Raw genomic sequence first — 22,494 nt, forward strand, 5'->3', positions numbered from 1 at the left:
CCATCTTCCGTGTGGCGAGCCGTATCGGTAGAACCTTCTTTTCTTCAGTGGTGTAGACGTTGATGGAGATGCTGTTGGCGTGTTCAAACTTTTTAATTTGGTTCAATGTCATTGGAAATTCGATATCCTGAATATTCAACACCGTTGAATAATAAGGATATACCGATGCCCGACATGCGTTTCTTTCGGTTGGATGCAGAGCAGCCACTACTGACCACGTGAAACATGCATTGTCGTATGAGCATACGTTGATTACAGCTCTCTTTAGTTGTATTTCTCGCGGTAATTGTATGGTACATCACGGTATATTCACTTTTAGTGTCTTATGTTTCACCAATGCACCCCGTATATGCTTGAGCGCAACGTCTCTCGCATTCTGAAGAAAGTTACGCGGTTCGATATAGTGCGAATTCAAAACAGCGCCGGTTAATACGCGGCTCTCGAACGCAGTGTCTATTTCACGCCACAAGAGTCCAGTGCTTGAATGGCCGTCACCTTCGTACAAGAAACGTCTGCGCAACGAATACTTTAGACTATCGAGACGCGCGATACGAGCGATCAACGATTGTTGAACACCGATCGATAATCGAGGGCGTTTTGCTCGACTATGTTCTCCCAGCGACTCGAAGCACTCGTTGCATCGTTCTTCCCGTGCGAGGTATTCTTCTTGCGAAGTCAATCGATCGGCTTGGTCCCACAATCGACTTTCCATTTCCAGGAGTTCTTCCATGGTTGCACTCACTTTTTCGCTGGGGGCCACTACAGAACAGTTTGAATGCAGTTCAATCTGCAGCACAATTTTTATAGTCTAGGTCACGTGATTTTGTCATATGATATGCCCCTGCTATGATGTCACTGCCTGCAGATTTTCGTAATCCCCTCATATTCCGTATCGCTGTTTGAGCATCTTTTTGTCCATCTAACAAAGAGTAGGTGGTGTTATGTAGAAATGTCTAAACGCATTTTTTCAATCATTGTTCGCAACATCGTTCTATCGCCTTATATGGAAACATCAACGATGTGGTCCAATGCTGAAATCGCTAGAGCAACGCAAGAGAATCTTCCAAACAAGGAGTTCAACCAACCATTAACAAAGAAATCGCGCACACAGTAAGTTCTTTGACAACATATTACAAAATATGCATTCAAAAATTCAATATCCTTTATAATTTTTTGTTTCTCTTGTCAGTGATAGCAATAATGTTTATTCTGAACGTGGAGTACCACGCGTGGTGCGTATACTGGGGAGGAGATATCCCCTGATGGATACATTCTACAAGTATCTCGACATCGGGGTTCGAATCGGAGGTTCCTGTGACGTAGAGCTGGCTATAGGAGCTATCCTGTTCCGTTTCGGGGAAACGAATTAAAATTTTCTATGGATACGTGGAAAGATCTCCTACGAGAGAGGCATAACATTCTGGAGATTTTTACTGATACATCGGGAACCTCGAGCGAGGCGATAAGCATTAATGATGTAACAGTTAAATTCCGACAACTAAACGACGTAAAACTCGCAAAACTCTCAAATTCTAACGTCTCTATGTTCATGAGTGAAAAAGCCGTACAGAAGTTGTTCGCTTTCGAATATTGTATCGATGACATGTACAGTTGGCTGTCTGAAAACTTGTACCTGATAGAATCTAAGTACAACAAGTTTATAGAAATAATACACAATGCTGAAACTAAGGATTATTCAAAGGCAATTGTTGAACATGAAAATTTTGAGCGTCATTCATTGATTGACTCTGAATTGTTAGCATTATGTTTAGATGTAATGCTGGAATACAGTTATCAATAAAAAAGAAATAGCTTGGATATATGTGTCTTTCTTTCTAGCACATTTCCTCCCATATCATATTCTCATCCGGTGTAATGTTTTAAAGCACACCAACGAATGATGTCACCTCTACCGTTTCTTTAATATCTAGTCCTTGAAAAATTATATCGCGCAAATAAAAGATTTGCTGCCGAATTGTAATTTGCAAACTTTGCGTTTTTGGATCTTCTGCTCGAGGCCATCATCACGAGACGTTCCTACCGATGGCTGTTTTAAAGATTGTAATGTAATATTATATGTTGCACGGGTAACCGGGGCATTAGTGCGAGGAAGAAAATACTCGGGCGCGAGAGAAAGGGAACCCGCGGGGTCCGCAACGACGCCCCCACTCCTGGGCGCGAAGAGGACGGTTTCCCCTCTCTTACGGCGTGCGCGCTTATCTCCCGCGAAGACGACGAGCATGGTTTCCCCCTCCCTTATAGCGTGCGCGCTTATTTCGTTACATGTAAAATTTGCGTTTTTCTTTTTTACCGATCACTGATAATTATCGACCGGTGGTGTCCCCCTGTACCTTAACGACCGTAGGTAATAGTTGTATCCTACCTTACCGACCGTAGATAATAATTACCGACCCCCCACCGCTCGTGCCCCCTCCCCCCAACCCCCTTGCCCACGGTTCCTCGGAGCTCCTGAGTTAGAACCCGCCTAGCTATACTACTCTCCAGCTTTGCCATTACCACCCTCATGTCCCCTTTCCACTCCGTTACCACCACAATGTCGTCCCCGTACGCCAGCACCTTCTTCTTCTCCCCCCCCCCCCCACCTTAATGCCCCCCTCCCAATCCTCCTCAATTTTTCCTTTAAATCCGACAATAGTACATTGAACAATACCGGACTTAAAGGACATCCTTGTCTCAGACCCCTTGCCGTCCAGAACCCATCGGACATATCCCCTCCCACCCTCACCCTACTCTCCGTTTCCCTGTATATCTCCTCCATCCTTTTCGTCCACCCCTCACTTATTCCTCTTGCCCTCATCGTCGCCCATAACATTTCCCTATCCACCGTGTCAAACGCCGCCTTAAGGTCCAGGAACAACGCCACCACCTTCCCTCCCTTCTTCCTCAACACTCTGTTCACCAGATAGTTCAGAACATAAATGTTCTGCATTGTCCATTTCCCTTTTCTAAAACCTGTCCGTTTTTTTTTATGTGTGGAAAATGCTTTACGCATACCCCGCCACTCCAGGGAAAGAGACGGGGTTATGTGGGACTAGGTGGCCTGAAGGGCCTGCCCTACCCACTAAAAACCACACGACAACCTATCCTGAGCTAATTGAAGGTGGCTGGGAACTCCTACGGAACACTACCAGCCACCTCCTCCCTTGACCCTGAGGGTCCGCCAGCAAATACCTATCTCTATCGGGTGCAAACAGGTTGCCTACTTGTACCACCCCTTCCCTGGGCTGCCCGTTGGGCTTCGCGAGTCTCCAGCTCGCTCCACCCGGCAGCTCCCGAAGACCCCGTTCCTCGCTCTAGGAGCCCTGAAATGGGCTGACACTCGGCCGAGGAAAGAGGGCTCCGCGCGTGATTCGGTTCTGAAACCTGTCTGCCACTCCCCCAACACCCCCTTACTCTCCACCGCTCTCTCAATCCTTTTTATTAGTATTGTCGCGTATACTTTATACCAGTAGTCGGAATTTTCTCCACGCGGCGGCCGATTTTCGAGGGCTACTAGATTACTACCCATTCACTAGATGGGAAGTAAAGAATGAACGGGCCCGCCGCACTATTCGGGACATACAACGGTTCTGCGCCTCGGTCACCTTGTAGGCTCTCCGCGCGGTAAGGGGAAGCCGGTAGGCGTAGCCATCGAAAATCGGCCGTCGCGTAAAGACAATTCCGACCACTGCTTTATACAGTGTTGGGATCAGCGTGACCCCCCTAAAGTCCTCTACCTTCCTCCCCTTCCCTTTTTCGATTATCGCCACAGTAACCCCTTTCTTCCATTCTTCTACCCACCTTCTCCCCTCCACACTTCGTTACACAACTCCCTTCCCTCCTCCCTCAGCCCTCTTTCACCGTACTTCCATACTTCATTTCTTAAGCCATCAATTCCCACCGCCTTCCCATCCTTAAGTTCCTTCACTACCTCTCCGAATTCTTTCCCCCTTTCCCTCCTTGCCTTTTCCCTTCATTCTCCACTCCCCCCAAAAACCTCATAAAATACTCCTTCCACACCTCCATACCTCCATACCCACCTCACCTCATTCCCCACTTTCTTCCTCCCTCCTCCCTCTTTCTTAAGAAACGCCCACACCTCTCTGTCTGTCCTGATCTCTCTCACCTCCCTCATCAACCTCTCCTCTCCCTCTGCCTTCTTCCTTTCACAGTTATACTCCCGCTGCGTACTCCCCTTTTCCTACCTTACCCTTTCTCCACTCCCTTAGCTTTCCCCTCACCTCCCTTTTCTTTTTCACACACTCCTCATTCCACCACTCTCTTCTTTCCCCCACTTTCCTTTCCCTCTCCTCCCCCCTCCTCGATCGCGTTCGTCACCCTCTTTTCAAACCCTCCCACCTTTCTTTCGTCGACACTCCCTCCCCTCCCAACCCCGCCGTTCTCCTCCTGAACCCCTCCCTCTCCACTTCCGACCAGCTACCCCTCATCCTTCTTCCTCCACCGTCCCCCTTTTTACTCACCCTCTCCCTCCTATATCCACCCCTCAACTCTACTACTACCGGGTGATGATCCGAGTCTACCTTGTCTCTAATCTCTATCCTGACGCACTCTCTCCTGGATTCACTAACACCAGGTCAATCGCTGACTCCTCTCTCCCTCCCGTATACGTGTACTCCCCTTTTTCATCCCCTTCTATAGTTCCGTTTAGAACTCCCCATCCGCACTCTTCTACTACCCCTGCCAGTCTTCCACACACCCCATTAACCTTCTTATCCCTTGACCGTCTCCCTACTCCCTCATCCTCCACCCAATCCCCCCCACCCCCCTCTCCTCTATCCGCGCATTGAAATCCCTTCCTATTATTATCCTTTCCTCCCCTCCTCCCACCTCCATCCATTTTCTCATCCTTTCTAATTTCTTCTCCATATCTTGGTTTACATAAACCCCCACCACTCTTCACTTCCTACCTTCTACCTGTAATCCTCCCGTTATAATCACTTCCTCCTCTCCCACCCCCTTTCCCCCTTTTCCTCCACCCTTCCTAGCCCCTTTCTTATCCCCAAAACCATCCCTCCTATTACCCTTCCTTTCCTATTCACTGTCTTCGCCGGCTGATGCCTCCAGCACCATCCTCCAGGAACCTCCTGCTCATCCTCCGCCAACTTTTCTCCTCCAACTACGTCTCTCTCTATGCCCACAAATACGTCTCAGTCCTCTAATCCCTCCCAAAACTCCTTATCTTTGTTCCCCAACCCCGCCACATTCCAGAACGCTATTTTGCACCCCTTTTCCTTCGCTCCCTTCTCCGTTCCACTCCTTTCCCGTTCTTTTCCCTCTCCCTCACCCTCTAGTTTTCCCCTCTCCCCTTCTCTCCCCTTCCTTTCCCTCATCCTTCCCCTTTTCCCTACGCCTTTTTTCTTTCTCCCTCCCTCCCCACTCTCCCATACTCTCCCCACTTCCTTAGCCTTTCTTCTTCCTCACTCCACCTCTACCATACTCCTATGCAAACCTTTCCATACCCAACTATTACCTTTCTACCCTCTCTCCTTTCTTCCTCCGCCATTTCTCTCAACTTCCACTGCATCCTTCTTTCTCTTTGAGTCAGATCATCCTCTATCCATTCCCCCTTGCTACCTAATTCTCTCCTCTTTCTCATCACCTCTTTCTTCATCTCCACTTCCCCTTTTACCCCCATTCTTTCCAGCATTTGCGTCACTGCTTCTATCTCTCTCCCTCTTTCTGTTCTCAGTCTCCTAATAATAATATTCCTTCTCCTATCCGCTCTATTTTTCCACTCCAGCCTCCACTCCATCTCGTTCATCTTTTCTGCCAACTCTCTTTTTTCCTTCTCCCTTCCCAGCCTTTCCCCCTCTCGCCCACCCCCTTCTCCTCCCTCTCCCACCTTCTTTTCCAGAGTCTCTATTCTCCTTATCAGATCCTCCCTCTCTTTCCTCCATTGCTCCTCTCTTCTCCTCATGTCCTCTTTCACCTCCTTTATCGATTCCTCATTTCCCTTATTGCCCTCTCCAGTCCTTCCATACTCGCCTTTTCCCCCTTATCTCCCTCCCCTTCTGGCAATCTTTGCGTCAAACCTGCTGAAAATCTCCTTCCTCTCTCCCTCCGTTCCACCTCTCCGCCCCTTCAGAAATTCATCCATCCTTTTTTTCCTCCCCACGCTACTTTTCTCTCTTTTCCTACTTTCCCCCCTTCCTCCACGTAACTACCCTTTGCCTTTCTTGTCTCCATCCCCATCTTCTCCTTTACACTCATTTTCCTATCTTTTCTCGTTCCTTACTTTTCCCAAGTACCCAGCTCTACCTTCTCTTACCTCCCGCTCCCTACCTTACCGACTCCTTCTTATCTCATCGTTCTTCTCCTCATTACCGCTACGCGTCTCGCTCTACCTATCTCTATCCAGTTCCCGCCAATCTCCTATCTCCTCCCTCACTCTTCTCCCCTTCCACTGCTTTCACTCTTTTCTATTTCCTATCCCACTTCCTCTCCTTTCTCCTCACCACCCTTTTCTTACCCTTATCACCCTTTCCCTAACCACTCTCTCTGGTCCCTGTCTTTCTCTTTTCTTCCCTACCACTACCAGCTCTCTTTTCCTCTTCCTAACCTCAAATATCCCCTCGCTCTTTTCCTCTTCCTAACCTCCTATCCCTTTCCTGCACCTTCTTCCCCCTACCCTCCACTCACACTTGATCCACACACCACCACTACCCTTCTCACACCCTCTGCACTCCTCTAATCCTCTTTCTTCTTCCACTATACCACTTTATCCTCTTACTCTCCTTTCCTTCCACACCACACAGTCACTACCGGAAAAGGAAGCCCTATATACATATAATATAAAAATTATTTAAAGTCATTCATTATGCAAATTCTCTTTGTAAAAAGAAGTAAGATCCCCATAAAAAAACTTTAAAAAAGTAAAAAAATTACGCCAAGTACATCAAAAAGTGGAGGACTCAAGGAATTATCATAAAAAAAATAAAGGATCCCCATAAAAAACTACAAGAAAGTAGAAAAAGATGTGAAATCTAAATGAGCTGCCAGTACATGAAAGTCCTTCCCAATAAAGTGCAAAGGCGACACTGTGTAACACAATGTAAAATTCGGTGCTTTCCAACTATGCGCAGCTAAAATGCTGTGTTCAACAGTGCGGACGTTCAGATCCTAATGACAATTCACGTAAAGTGACTGCTCCGCACTTTGGCGGTGAAATGAAGAAGCTAAATGGCGTATCATCTACAAACTGAGGATGTTTAAAAATTGGCCTAGATGTCCGCGGCCTAGAAGTCAAATGCTTTTGGCGTGGCCAGGAATCTTTTTACTTGTAGCCATGCATTCCTTAGATCTGATCACGTGAAATCACCGTTGGAGCAGCCGTATAGAGGACCATACAAGATTACAAAAAGACATTCAAACGTACTGTTTGAATTAGACGTAGATGGCATTTTGAAGAATGTTAATATCGACAGACTTAAACCAGCATACATTACTGGTGAATTCACCTACATATGGTGAATTTCATTGTTCTCCGATGTGTGGAAGTGGTCCCTTACGAAGAGGATTGAAAATTCGCGAGCTGTTCCACCCCCCTCCAGCCTATGGAGTGCTCGGTATGGGTGATGGCATTTTCTGGATCAGGGGAGTCCAGAGAATGCATTGAGTCTAAAATCGTCCAAAAATTGTAGATTTTAGAGGAGGTGGGGGGGTGGGTTTGTCCGAGAGGGATTTCAAGGGATGCATTTTGTAGAAGGCATCAAAAAGAGTCGCCCTAAAGGTTTTTTAAATTTTTTTTACCCTTTCTATTACTCTTGGCACATTCAAAAGTGACGTTTTTCGACGCGCTCCCTTTTAAGGGGGTGATTTAACCCCTTCGCGTTAACCCTCACCAATGCAACTTTACACACCCCTAGGGGCACTTCAAAAATGCTCCTCACGCAGTATCGTTTCAATCGGTTGAAAACTCCCATAGTTATGACGGTTTGAAAAAGTGTCACACTAATTGTTTGAAGCAGTGTATTATAGTTTTACTGTGTGCACACATGTATTACAAGGCAACATTACTGTCTCTTGTGTATTATTTCTTGTAGTATCTGGTGAAATTTTTTTCTTCTATCTTAATAATCTGCATCCAGCTATTCCCCACTGTAACCTATATCTGTCAAACGATAATAACCTATATCTGTCAAAGCATCCTGCCGACTGATTCCGAGAGTCGACGAATCCCAAAGATCAAGAGAAGCTTGTGGCGCGGCGGCCGTGGTGGAGTTCGTAGGGGAGGGAAGGTCGCTTACCCGTCCTGGAGAGAGCCCACGGTTGCTGTGTTGCCCAATATCGGCCATCGGGGGGGGGGGGGGGGGGGATACCGGCGGGTAACGTTTCGCCTGCGGGGAGTCCCACACTGCCCGGCGGAAGTCCCTACATCCGAAAAAAAAGAGGTATTTCGAAGCCGTGTGGCCCATTAGCTCAGTTGGTTAGAGCGTCGTGCTAATAACGCGAAAGTCGCGGGTTCGACCCCCCATGGCCCAGATTTTGTTTCTTCAATTACTCGTGATGGAAAAGCGATGATGGTCGTGCTTGTAAATTCCAACCGCTGGTGTTCCCTTTTTCTTTTCTTCCCCGTGAGACGGGGAATAGAATACGCCCACAGTATTTCCTGTTTGTCGTAAAAGGCGACTACAAGGGACAGGAGGGTGTTTTGAGCAGTGATGCCCGCGGTCACGTGGGGAGGTCTTTCGCTCGCCACCAGAGAGAGCGCTCCGCCAATAAATGGCGGAGCTTGCACTGGAGAGCACCGGTAGGGTTCGGAGAGATCCCGGTGCCCTCCCTGAGAGCGCCGTGCCCGACCACCGTGAGGTTTTAGTGGGTATTCCCCTTGATATCAGATCAAGGGGCGAGTCCCACACTACCTCTCCGCCTTAGGGGGTGTGCGTAAATACATTTCTTCACGTAAAAAAAAAAAGAAAAAAAAGATATATCGAAGTCGGACTCTCGCACTGTTGCTATTTTTGTCTCAGCACGGCTAGTACTAGAGTCGGCTGTGATACTGTTTAAAAAGACATCATGTGCAAGTGACCAACTTGCGTATACTGCAAAACTGATCGTCAGAACTCGAGAATAGGCCCCAGAGCTCCGACACACCTCAAATTGTAGGAAATTTTATCTACTTAAAAAAAGGTAACGATAACTTTTCTCGTCAGGATACTCCTTTCGACTGGCTCAAATCTGGATTTATACTATCTGGGTGGTACCTAACAACATATCAACAATGCAAGTTTACAGTATTTTATGCAATGTCTGGCAAAAAAATTGTCTAATATGACTGGCCTGTAATTTCATATTTTCATGTTTGTTTCCATCTTTAATAACCAACATTTTACTTTAAAAAAGAAGTACCACTTTGTATTATCATTAAATGTTCTTCACGTAAATTTAATGCATTAGATAATTGACAATTTAACAAAATTTTAAAAAGATAACTGCTACCCTTTAAGAAAGATTGACTCTCTGACTCTTTGACTGACTGACTCTCTATTCAATTTGAATAAATGACAAGGATATAGAAATAATAAAAGTGAATACTTCGTGTAGAAAAACGTCATTTATTTAACATTCTTTACTCTTTCTTTCACTTCCACATTCAATGTATCTGGAATCTTGAATATTTACTAGAACAAAAGACAAAATTACAGTTTAATTATTTAACAAAATTAATGTGATCTGATTCAAATTACTAACGTTATTCTTTTAAAACTATATATATATTTGAGACATGATCCATCATATACGCCTATAATTAATTTAACACTTTCAGCTTGCAGAAGTTGTACCTACATTAATATTTAACTGGATAAAGATTCATCTTCATTATCAGAATTGGCACTTCTGACATCTTGATCATTTTGTTCTTCTTGATCATCTTGATCTTCCTGATTTGACATTTCTTCCCAATTTTCATCAGACTCACTTTCTAAATCCTCATCTTCTATCCCACGGTCTTCGTCTGAGGAATCTACGTATATTCGCTTTTATTATATTCAATTTCAATACAGCTCAAATTGGAAGTTATAATATAGAAAAAAAATGAAGAAAACTTAATTTGAAGGAGATATAATTTAAAATACAATATTTGATTAAAAAAACATAAAGTTATTAAAAACTGTTAAAAACGAACTATAAGCAACATTTGTAGGATATATAACTGTTATTACCAATTTGAGTACAAAATATAAAGCTAGTTTAGAATATTTATTACAAACCTGAATCCTGATAAACAAGACAATTTTCGACAATATCCTTATGGTGTTCTTCTATTGTCTGAGAAATTTGGCCAGTGACGAGAGAAATACGACCTTTAAGTTTCGAGAGTTCTGACAAAAGAGCCAATTTGGCATCTATTAAACTCAAAATTGGACCAAATGATTGTGTAAGATCCGCTTGCGACAAAAGATGACCTGCATGTGTCATCAATAATGCCTCCAACCATCTTACTGCAACTTTACTCCTACAATACAATAAAAACAAAAATAATAAGTAAAATACATATAAAACAAGATCTATATTTTTTTTAAATAACGTTTTTTAATACATTATTATTTATTTTATTAATATTACACTATAATATTGCGTAGCAATATTAAATAGTAAGTTTAGAATAATATAATAAACGTCTAGAGAAGACATTATAAATAATAAATACAATTCACCTAATCGAAATACTATAGAATTACTGTAACATACTGGTTTCGATATGTGAACAAAAAGTATCCTTTATGGTAAGAAAATAATTGTGAATTGAAAATTTATAGTGCATATTATTTAGCATAAAATTAAGCATAATAATATATTAGCGAATATATACACTGGCCTTCAAAAAAAATGGGACACTATATTAAAACGTCATAACTCAGAGAGTTTTCAACCGATCTTCAGGAAACTTCGTGAGTTTTAGTTTTGAAGTGTCCTCTGTGTGTGTGCAAAGTTGCATTGACGAGGGTTGATGAGAAAAGGTTAATTCACCCCCCCCCCCCCCACCCACCCACCCACCCACCTCTAAATGGGTAATGCAGAATAACGGCACTTCAAAAGGGTCCAGGGTTGACGGAAGGGGGTGAAAAAATCAAAAAAACCTTTGAGGCGACTCTGTTTGATGCCTCCTACAAAATGCACCCCTTGAAATCGCTCTCGGACAAACCCACCCCGAACAATCCCCCACCTCCCCTAAAATCCACAATTTTTGGACGACAGTCCCGATTTAGGACTCGATGCATTCTCTGTACTCCCCTGATCCAGGAAATCCAGGAATATTAACAGAACCCCAAAAAATCAGATTTTTTCAATCACGCTTTCGTGGTCAAATCGGAGCAGATTTGAAAGAGTAGTAAATGGACCGGACGGAGCCGGCATTCAGAAGTGGAGCGTGGGCCTGCACCCGTACGTGGTCAGCCCATGTTAAATTGGGGTCCGGTCTGGTCTGACCACGTACGGATGCAGCTCCTTGGTAACGTACCGCACCGCTTCTGAGAGCCGGCTTCATTTACAGCGCTCTCAAATTCGCCTTATTTTGCAATGAAAGCATGATTCTAAAAATCTGAATTTTTGGGGACATGTTTAATAAAGCAATTGCGTGTCCGAATCCACGAACGGCGTTGACGTGAGGTTACTCGTTCACCCCACAGACGGGTCTGAAGACGGGAGGTGGGTTTTCCAAAAAAACATTTTCGTATTTTAATGCTATCACGAGGGGAAAAGGCATCAAAATTGTGTCACTCCAATGCCTTGGGCCGTACCACATATGTTCCACGCAACGAAACATCGTTACAACCCTTACACTTGGGGTGAACCACCCCTAACTTTGGACCACCCCTGCTCAGCTCAGGGGGCAGTTTTCGAAACGGGATCTGTTGGGCTTTCGTTCTTAACGTATCGAGAACAAACATAGTGAATTTCATCGCTCTTTGATGTCTGGAAGTCCTCCCTTACGAAAGGGGTTGAAAAGTCGCGAGCTGTTCCACCCCTCAAGGGGTGGCAATGGGCTGCACAGCATGAGTGCTGGCATTTCCTGGATCAGGGGAGTACAAAGAATGCATCGAGTCCAAAATCGGGACTGTCATCTAAAAATTGTGGATTTTAGGGGAGGTGGGGGATTGTTCGGGGTGGGTTTATCCGAGAGCGATTTCAAGGGGTGCATTTTGTAGGGGGCATCAAACAGAGTCGCCTCAAAGGTTTTTTTGATTTTTTCACCCCCTTCCGTCAATCCTGGACCCTTTTGAAGTGCCGTTATTCTGCATTACCCATTTAGAGGTCGCCGCCCGCCCGGGTGGGGGGGGGGGGGTGAATTAACCTTTTCTCATCAACCCTCGTCAATGCAACTTTGCACACACACAGAGGACACTTCAAAACTAAAACTCACGAAGTTTCCTGAAGATTGGTTGAAAACTCTCTGAATTATGACGTTTTAATATAGTGTCCCATTTTTTTTGAAGGCCAGTGTATATATTAATATATTAAGTTGGTCACCACTTTCAGGGGTTACTGTACACATCTGGATCGGTGGACATTTGTAAAAGAAACCGTCCGCAAAATCCATTATGACCTTGAAATTTAACGTCAAAGTTTTTCTAATTTTAAAAAATTCTACTCGAGGAGTAGGTAAAAAGCTTTAAAGGAGCTACATACCGGAGTCAAACCGTTTTCGCGTAAAAAATTGTTAAAGTTTTTGCAACTTTTCGGTAGCATGGAGCATCCGACCGGGGCGCCCCGTCGGCGCTGAGGGTCCCCCACCCTAGCTCCTCTTCGTATATGCACGTGCGAAGGTAAAGTGTGACCGCACCACACAAACGTAATACGCAGCGCGGAAGAAAATAAAATCATGTTACGTATTTCCTTGGCAAATAAAAGCGCATCAAATGTATTTAATTTGTTAAATGCACGATTACACTCTACACTTTCAATGATTGACTACGAAGAAAAAATATCGATCGTCGGAAAATAAACAATATCGTTTATAAGACAACAAAACACGCAATTTAAAATTTACTGGTCAATATTCAAAAACGACAGATTGAGAAAATATGTAACACGGTTTCATTTTCTTCCGCGCTCCGTATTACGTTTGTGTGGTGCGGTCACACTTCACCATCGCACGTGTATATACGAAGAGGAGCTAGGGTGGGGGATCCTCGGCGCCGCCGCGGCGGTGAGTTGCTCCACGCTATCGAGAAGTTGCAAAAACTTTAACAATTTTTTACGCGAAAACGGGTCGTCTCCGGTATGTGGATCATTTGAAGCTTTTTACCTATTCCTCGAGTAGAATTTTTTAAAATTAAAAAAAAACTGACCTTAAATTTCGAGGTCATAATGGATTTTGCGGACGGTTTCTTTTGCGAATGTCCACCGATCCAGATGTGTATAATAACCTCTGAAAGTGGTGACCATTAATTTTTTACACCCTATACACGTAAATAATGTAATAAAAACTAAACTTAATGAAAATTAGTTGACTTTTGGAAATCTTACGCGTAAGTTTTACCCTGGAGCAAGATGGTTAGCTCTTTGAGTAGTGGTCCAATTGCCTGTATTGGTAGTTTGGCAATAGTGTTTCTAATAATAGTCTCATTCCTCGTAAGAAAAATATTGCCCAAAATAGTCTTGTCTTTACTATTCAACCCTTGCATTAAAAGTTGCGCTCTATTGCTGCCCGAGGTAGTAGTCTTTCCTGCAGGACTGCTTTCAGCATTTAAACTTAGGTTTTCCAATCTGTCTTTTAGTAACAGTTGTGATCCAGAATTATTTCTGTCCCTTTTTGTTGTGGTTTCAATTATTCCTAAGAAAAATAAACTCACCGGTGACAAACATTTACGTCTGACTCACTTAAATGTTATTTAGCAAAATTCTTGTCGATTTTTCAATAATGAATGACTATGATTATGATTATGAAAGAAAAGAATACATAAAAGAATACTATAACTATATCATAAAACGACGTTAGCAAATAATCAATACGTTTGTGAATCAGAAATCAATATTAAAAATTTTGTTTATCTAAAATATGCAAATGTACCGAAGAGATGAAACTGTAACAAATAGATTGCTATTGAAAAAATGAAACTTAGATGAATAATTAGCAAGTTTAATGATGTAAGTAATGAAAAATGAGTTCAATTTCGTAAAAAAAAATTTAAGCATTATTCTTTGTGTTAAATGTAAACACTATGTTATTTACGCATTAAATAACATATACCTGGTGCAAGGTATTCAATGTTATCTTCAATTATAGCAGTCTTCACCTTAGAAATTTCTTCTTTTCTCTCTTTATTTCTTCTACTCTCTGAGCGCACTAGACACTGTACTTTGTCAGAGAAATCTGGAGTCACCCTTTCAAATGTAGGATTAAGATATGTACCATACATTAAGAGTAATTTTTGGTCTTCTGTCAATTTTGCATCTAAGATGGAAATTTGCTGGACACTGTCTTTTTGACTTACATCAGATGCTACTGCAATATTTAAGCTAGGCTTCAAAGGTTTTGAGCGACCATTTGGTTGGTATTGGAATAAGTGTGCTTGCCCTGACCTAGTTACGACAAGTACGACTACCTGAGACTCCTCCGAGACAGTTACAGAAACACTTACAGCATCATCCTGAAGAGCTAAACTTGATACAGGGGCTCTATCACTTTTATTCTGTAAATATTTATATAATTACTAAGTTTAATAGTTAACATGATCCAAAGATTACAAGTATTAATTTATTTATTACAAATTTTTTATTAATAAGACAAATAAAACTTAAAAAGAAAAAAATCTCTTACCTTATCTAAAGCCCAAATATTAAGACAACCATCGCCACAGGCTCCGCTAATTAAATAATTGCTCGCAGATGACATCTGAGCAGTACAAAGGCATGTCACTTGATTAGCATGACCTGTGAATGTCCTGATTAATTCCTTAGTAGATAAATTCCACCACTTAATAACTCTTTCTCCTGACAATAAACTTGTTCCATCTCCTGAAATTGCTAAAGATGTTGTTTTTCCTCTCCCAGATTTCCACTTGAACTTTACTCCATTGTCTTTAAGATTCCAATGAATAATGTGATGGTCATCTGCTGCAGTGAACAAACCAGCAATTTCAGACCATGTCACTGCAGTAACTGTACTAGAGTGACCATTTAGTTGAGTAGTAACTGAAGACGTTGTAGTATCGTAAAGTGTAATTCTTCCATTTGAAGAACCCATTGCAACAATGCCTTTGGGATTGGATTCTTCTGAAATCGACTTCTTTCTGCGTTTTTTCCATGGTGAAGGCTGAAAAGATATGTGAAAGAAATTGTTAACAGGGGGTCTATTCTCGATTTTCGTGTGAATTTATTCGTATACGAACACTTTCGTACGGCGTGTTTCGTGTACGAATCGCTCACATACGAAAACCAGTATTCTGAAGTATCATACAAATTACTGATTCGTATACGTATGAAATTGCAGTATTGCTAGATTTACACGTTGGAGACGAACCAATGATCGTTTGATTTTAGAAAATACCAACAGAAATATACATGGCGTCCTGTCAATGTCATGTGTAGTTTTGCGTATACGGCTACTAAACCAACTGCTGATAGGGTTTTAATGAAATGTTTGCACAATAGAAAATTGTAAAAATGGATGACAATACTGAAAATGTAAAGAAAGAAAAATGTATAGGAAGTACAGAGTGTGGCCGGACAAATGGTACAACCGAGCCGAGGGTGATACTACATGTAAAAATAAGTAGAAAATAAGGAATAACATTTTTGCGATTGACGCTTCGTTTTCGAGAAAATCGAGTTTGAAAATTCTATCCAGTACCTGTGTACTGGACTGTCTCTCGAAGTCATTGTTTGCTACAAGTTTTCTTTTGCTTGCAATGTTGTAATGTTGACCTTTATAATGTTCACATTTTTCCTTCAACCATATGACTTTCTTCTACTTTTAGTCTATTTCGATCAGTCGAGCTGTGACAATGTCTACTTGTACCAACTGAAAATATACATTGAAATGATAAAAACATTAGGAGCTTGTCATGGAAATGCAACAGCAGCAGCTGAATATTATAGGCAATAATTTTTAAATCACAGAAACAAGTGAAGGAAAAAATAATAAATGCTTTTAATCAAATAAAGTGTCGAAGCTCATTGGCGTCAGTTCATGACTCACTAATAAGCCAAGCAATGATATGTACGCATCAACAAGGACAGTACTTTGAACAGTTTATTCAATGTTATGTAATTAACATTAGAACTGTCAATACAATCAATAAATGTAATATCCATACATTAACATTCCTTACTTATTATATATATCTAAACCTAGAGGTGGTATAGTGCTCGAGTGCTGGATAGAATTATCAAACTCGATCTTCTCAAAAACGAAGTGTCAAGTAAAAAAGTGTTATTTCTTTTTTCGATTTATTTTGACATGTACTATCACCCCATTCGGTTGTATCATCCATCCAGTTATAGCCTATATATATGGTGAACAAAAAGAAATTTTAATAGAATTTATGGAAAACCAGCCTGACAAATTTGTGGTGGATTAAAATATATATAAACAACATATTTCAATATAATTAAAATTTTGTAACAATAATATATACAGCGTACAAATATTTTATTTCTATAATTAAAATTAGAAATTTTAAGGAATAATCACTCTACTTACTTAATTAATGAATCTATTAAATATTCATTTAATAAAAATAAGAGCAAAAATTTCCTTATAAAAATATTATTGTGTGGTATATAATAAATCAATGAAAACAATAGCTTAAAAATTGATATCCATACAAATTTAAAGAAATTGTTTAGTATATAAGGTAACTTACAATATGCATTTAATAAATGCATAGAATTTTGCAACAAATAGTACAATGTTAAGTAAAATAAAGATTTTTTGATTGATAAACATATTAATAATCTTGATAAACTCTTTACAGGAATCATATTTCAGTATTTATGTCTGTGAACAGTTATAAAAAATTGTAGACCGCATCGGAAACATAACCTTGAAATCTATATTATGAAATATATCAAAATGAAAAAAGAACAAATCTAATGTGGACATTCACAATTAGAAACAATAGACCTTAATACAATTTCTGAATAACAATAGACAAAGTAGCTTTACAAAATAGTAAAACGATAATGCATTCTAATGTAAAATAAAAAAAGCACATGGCTTACCGTGGCATTTCTCGTCGAAGAATTAACATAAAGCCATGCCAAAACAGAACATGGAGAAGATAGATGAAAATTTGAAACATATTCTTGTTTTAAACGACCAGTGAATGTATCCCAAATTTTTAACTTCCCATCATTTCCACAATGAGCAAAATATTCACCATCGGAAGAAAAAGCGTAACAACTAACAGTAGCCGCCATTTTTTAACTATAGACACTAGGACAACTTTTTACGTATTACGCTATCACGTGAACTTAGCTTCATGGCATGTAGCGCCACAACGCGGAATAGCTTAAACACTACCGCATGTAGTATATATTTATATTCAAATTAGAAGCGGAATTCAAATTTTGCAAAATCAGGCCTTGGAGTCGCATCCGCCAAAGTGTAACGAATATATTAAAACCAGAATTATTAGAAAATATTGCTTCTTTGCTTCAATATCCTGGAAAAAAATCATGCTAGCCCAATTGCCCTGTCCTCGTCTCTCCTGCAATTGTTGTATCGCCCTTTCTGTCTTTGTCTCGGAGTTTCCTACTTTTTCCGCAACTGTCGCTGAAGTCAACTCGGAGATTGGCTCTGGCTCCTTTTCGTATATCTAGTGTATGGCAATAACAAGCAGCTCCATCTAGTTTTCCTCCGCTGCCGCATATCTAATGGTAATATCATTTCTATGCAGAGAGTAGCTGCTGTAATACCGACCTGCCGAATCGGAGAGGTCACGTGCCATGTCTACCCCCGTACGCGGATCAAAGTTTATTTCCTCTTTCGACCTCCCCTGAGTTTTGCTCTCCGCTAGAGCAGCCGGAAGGACGGAAGTAACGGACGCGTGCACTTGGCACTGGCGCCCAAATTTTTATAAACAAATTCGTCCGTGGAAATTGTACGACCAATCGTGTTGAATAGCGGCTTTCCCGGCCGTCCACGCGAGGTCCGTCACAATACAAAAAGTATATTTCTGATAGAAAATTGAAATAAAAAAAAAAACCAATCGGGATTCGTATCCGGGCCTCCAATGTATTCAACGAACCTTGCTAGATACTTTTATTGTACATCGAAAACGAAGGCCCATTCTGAAAAAAAAGCCAAAATGGTTTTGCAGTATTACATGCGTACTACGACCCCCATAGGGTGTCGTTGCGAAAGCGACTGCAACATCCGTGTCTTCCCCTTGTTAGTGTGCTTTCTCTTATGTAATTACGCATATTGAAAAATAACTTCAATCTGACAATCAAATAAAAATATATATAACAATGTTCAACGTTTTTCCCTTTTTGTTATACAATATTTTTTATATTGCATACTATCATTACATTCCACAAATAACAACTTGTACTTTATTATTTTCGTACCATATTATAACTATCATATCAGTTTTGTATTATTTACTTCTTTGAAATTATCGTAATAGACTATTCTGTATCAATTAATTGCAATGCAATATAAACAACCTTAACATATACATGACGTTTCTTAACAATATATATACATATGAAAAAGTAAAATATATAAGCTCGGGCCCTTCATACTCTTAGTACGCTGCTGAATCATGCTGAAAGGCATTTTTAGATTATCGGCACACCAGCATCAGGAGAGATGACACCAGCGCTGTGATGTGCTGTGGTGGAGAGCGTGGAACTCAAGCCATTGTGCAAACGCATCAGTCTCCTCGATTTCATAGCGACGACTTCATTTACATTTTATGAGACGAGAGAACGACCTTTCCGTCCGGTTTTTTTTTTAAATTGTTCCTTATAAAATTCCGCTGTGGGGGATATTGCCAGATTTTGCAATTTCGCTTTTGAAACATGCTAAAAATACGTTCAAAAGCAAGAAATTTCTTTTTTCAATTTCCAAACAACGCTTGACGAGACGATAAATTTACTTCCCCTGATTACGAAATTTATAATAATTATATGTTTTTTTCATTATTGTGCCTGAAAAACGGGAAAAACTATCTAATAGTTCACCTACTCTCCGTTGGTGGCGCCAGTTTGTCTCCTGCGCACCCATAGAAGGCATCACGTATCGTTTCCTATGCTTCAGTATTTGCGCTTGGTTTGTTTCCAATGCGCATGCGCAACAAATGAATTTGAAAACCAAGCACACGAAACGTCGTTCAACCGTCGTTTAATCACGTTCAATCGCGTTTAACCTTTGCCGAAGTAACCTGGCATTCATTCTATAATCTTTGGACAGGAAATATGTTCACACGTCAGATGATAGTTTTGTTATTGTGAAAGTATTAGGTAATTTGATGGTAAACAATTTGAGTTTGTAGACAGTTGATGCGTGTGACTGCGAGGGATTTTATTTTATTATTATAGACGAAAAGGTTTGTTTTATTGGACTGTTGCCATTGTTGTTCGTATCTATGTTTCTATCTACGAACAATATATTCTAGACTTTTGTAGTGATTGTAAGAAAACAAGTTCGTTCTGTGAATCGCAGAATTATTTGCATGTAAAAAATATAGTAATAACACGCAAAGTAAAAAGATAATGATAAGATTTTAATTCTTCTTTGATTAAGAAATAGATAGTTCAGATCCTTAACTAATGAAAACGTAAAATAAAACTGTGATATGTCATAAAATTGCGAAAAAAAGGGAATCATTGTATATAAGTTTAAAAGTATATTTTATTATAATTATGTATTGTTGAATATTCTGTTTGCTTTATAACTTTTTCGAGTCTTATTGGCACTAATTGTATCAGTCCTTTTTTACTAATTGTTCTCATATTCTATTATTTTTCCTTCAATCTATTTTACACATTAGTTTTGTTTGTAATCAAGTATTTGCAATGATTTAAGTTGGGGTTACATAGACCTAAATACAAGGTTTTCCAAGGTTTTTCTTTGTAGAATTTGTTGTATGTGCAGGTAGTTAAGTAAGTTAAGAATGGAAGGAATAGGTATAGTACATTCTTAATTGTTGACAAACCATATTTAAGATAGCTTGTGATTTGAAACAGCATGAATTATACAAGATTCATCTAATAATAGATGTTTTGATTTATCAATTTTTTGCTATTTGGGTAATGCATGTGTTCTTAGTTTAGTTGAACCATGAGTAAGCATACGATTCCTTTACATTACACTTTGTTAATCTATATGATTGTCCCACAGATGGAATCACGTTTGCCTAAACCAAAAATTGTTTTGACAGACTCTATTAATTTTAAATCAACTAATACTTCAGACATGAATAAGATAAAAGCTTTCAAAAGTGGTGACGAACAGTCTCATTCGAATATCAATAATGCATCTGAAATGTTGAAAAAGACACAAAGTGTAGTGAACCTTGATTTAAAAAGTACCATAAAAAATAAACCTGTGACGAAGGAGAACCTCGCTAGATCGAAAACGATGTCGTCGATAACAACTAGGATTTTGAAAAGACCAGCTACTACAAACATTGTACATGCAGCAGTTAAAAAGCCATTTATTAAACCTGTTTCTAAGCCAGGAGCTGTACAACAGAATGCTACAGCAACAGGCAAGATTGTTAATAGCACTGTACCAGTTACAGCAGATAAAAAAACACAAAGTAACTGTACAACCAAACCAAATAAGTGGGATATTAAGGGTCGCTTGGCCTACACAACCAATGAATTATCTACCTTACGAGGAAAGTATAAAGATACAGCATTGAAACTTAACGTGCTACAGGAACAGGTGAATACTTCAGAAGCAAATACAAATGTGTATAAGTTAAAGATAGAAGAATATGAAACTTTAAACAAGAGATTAGATGATGAACTCAAGGAATTGAAAGTAGCAATGAGTACTATAGAAGAAGAAAGAAAGAATTTGAATAAACGTTTGTTGGAATCCAAAGAATCATTTAATTCTGTCTCAAAATGTTTAGAAGAATTTAAACAAAAGTGTTTGTCTCAAGAAGCATTACTATTGAAGAATACATCTATCATAGAAAATCAACAAACAGATTTGGAAAAGCAGGAAAGAATTATCAAAGAATTAAGTACAGTCAATAGTGAATTACAGTCTCTAGTTCATACAATGGACAAGGATCGTAGATGTCTACATAATGCGATACAGGAATTAAAAGGAAATATTCGAGTATTTTGCCGGGTGCGTCCTAGAACTTCAAGTGAAATCCAGAAAGGAAAAACGTATGTATTGTATATCTAGTTAGTATTTTCAAATGTTAAGGGTATAACCTCTGGAGGGATCTCATCATTTATTGTTCATCTGAGTTTAACAATTGTCTGAATATTATTTCTCTAGTATCGGTTTGTTCTTCTCAGGGATCATTTCTGTACTATAAAGTAAACTTCTAATTAGTATCGTGCATTCTAAAAAGTTTCAAATACTGATCCAAATATTAAATTTAGTAAATTTTCAAACGATTATTTACACTGTTCACAGGATGTGTATAATGAACTTCGTTGATGAGTCCACTATCGAGGTGGGTAAGTTAGATGGTTCTGATGCAATGAGTTGTAGTGGAAAGCTAAGAGGAATGCGACAAGAATTTTCCTTCGACAAAGTTTTTCCACCTAATACCAGCCAACAAGATGTCTTCGAAGAGTTAGCTCTTTTAGTTCAGTCTGCTTTAGAAGGATATAATGTTTGTGTATTTGCATATGGTCAGACTGGTTCAGGTAAAACTTTTACGATGGAAGGTTCACCTGGAACTGATACAGAGGGCATGATACCTAGAACGGTACATACAATTTTATTTATTATAATTTGTGGAAGAGATAATGTCTGCTAACGTTCTTGCTTTCGTTTACGTATTAAGGTACGACACATATTCAAAGAAATGAAGCAATTCCAATTACTTGGCTGGGAGTACCGAATTGAAGCTAGTTTCCTTGAGATTTATAATGAGCATATCGTTGATTTACTTGATTCTCAAGTAAAAACACATGAAATCCGTATGACTGATAGTAAAGGACACGATTTATATGTTAGCAATCTTAAAATTGAGGAAATACATAGTCCTGAAGAACTGCACGAATGCCTTCTAACCGCCCAACGTAATAGAGCAGTCGCGGCTACTTTATCCAATGAACGGTAAATATATATTTTTTATCTTTATCATTTATTTGAAAATAATCAATAGATTCATGAGCAATAACAGAGTATAATTGTTTAGATCATCGAGATCGCATTCGGTAACGAGAATAAAACTTATCGGTTTGCATAAAGGGAAAGAAGAAGTTTCGATAGGAAATTTGAATTTAGTAGATTTAGCGGGTTCTGAAAGACTGAAAGCAGAGGAATCAGCTCGAATTGCCGAAACAAAAAATATTAACAAATCGCTAGCGAATTTAGGT

The 22,494-nt window shown here is 40.0% G+C and overlaps 2 protein-coding genes and 1 non-coding gene across 4 annotated transcripts in view; 2 read left to right on the forward strand and 1 right to left on the reverse strand.

Moving 5' to 3' along the window:
* Positions 1 to 8,428: 8,428 nt before the first annotated feature.
* Positions 8,429 to 8,501, forward strand: Trnai-aau (transfer RNA isoleucine (anticodon AAU)). Its single transcript has one exon. It is a non-coding gene; the product is annotated as a tRNA-Ile (tRNA).
* A 1,000-nt stretch (positions 8,502 to 9,501) lies between these two features.
* On the reverse strand, positions 9,502 to 17,407 carry LOC128888295 (WD repeat-containing protein 43). Of its 2 annotated transcripts, none has more exons than XM_054145020.1 (7): positions 17,191 to 17,407; positions 14,786 to 15,280; positions 14,216 to 14,657; positions 13,492 to 13,798; positions 10,233 to 10,477; positions 9,808 to 9,985; positions 9,502 to 9,641 (listed from the first exon to the last, which is right to left on the reverse strand). In XM_054145020.1, exons 1-6 carry the CDS (start codon positions 17,386 to 17,388, stop codon positions 9,816 to 9,818), a joined length of 1,857 nt encoding a protein of 618 aa, XP_054000995.1. In that variant the 5' UTR covers positions 17,389 to 17,407; the 3' UTR covers positions 9,502 to 9,641; positions 9,808 to 9,815. The 2 variants fall into 2 exon arrangements, with proteins under 2 accessions (XP_054000995.1, XP_054000996.1); XM_054145021.1 differs by lacking the exon at positions 17,191 to 17,407 and adding an exon at positions 15,519 to 15,545.
* A 1,288-nt stretch (positions 17,408 to 18,695) lies between these two features.
* LOC128888314 (protein claret segregational-like) overlaps positions 18,696 to 22,494 on the forward strand; it is a 9,098-nt gene continuing 5,299 nt past the window's right edge. The window contains exons 1-5 of the mRNA XM_054145047.1: positions 18,696 to 19,523; positions 20,318 to 21,324; positions 21,581 to 21,878; positions 21,957 to 22,231; positions 22,314 to 22,492. Coding sequence (XP_054001022.1) covers positions 20,318 to 21,324; positions 21,581 to 21,878; positions 21,957 to 22,231; positions 22,314 to 22,492 — 1,759 coding nt within the window. The 5' untranslated portion in view covers positions 18,696 to 19,523. The remainder of the gene's footprint in view (positions 19,524 to 20,317; positions 21,325 to 21,580; positions 21,879 to 21,956; positions 22,232 to 22,313; positions 22,493 to 22,494) is intronic.

Source organism: Hylaeus anthracinus, unplaced genomic scaffold, assembly GCF_026225885.1.
Source record: "Hylaeus anthracinus isolate JK02 unplaced genomic scaffold, UHH_iyHylAnth1.0_haploid 11991, whole genome shotgun sequence".
In the NCBI taxonomy this organism is placed as follows: domain Eukaryota; kingdom Metazoa; phylum Arthropoda; class Insecta; order Hymenoptera; family Colletidae; genus Hylaeus; species Hylaeus anthracinus.

Bases quoted from the DNA above. Each gene is read 5' to 3' on its own strand.
- LOC128888295 (XM_054145020.1), bottom strand. From the start codon at position 17,388: ATGGCGGCTACTGTTAGTTGTTACGCTTTTTCTTCCGATGGTGAATAT. The intron at 14,658-14,785 runs GTAAGAGATTTT...AAATATTTACAG, and splicing joins ATATTTGGGCTTTAGATAAG to AATAAAAGTGATAGAGCCCC. The intron at 10,478-13,491 runs GTAAGATTTCCA...ATTGTATTGTAG, and splicing joins CTCCAGGGTAAAACTTACGC to GAGTAAAGTTGCAGTAAGAT.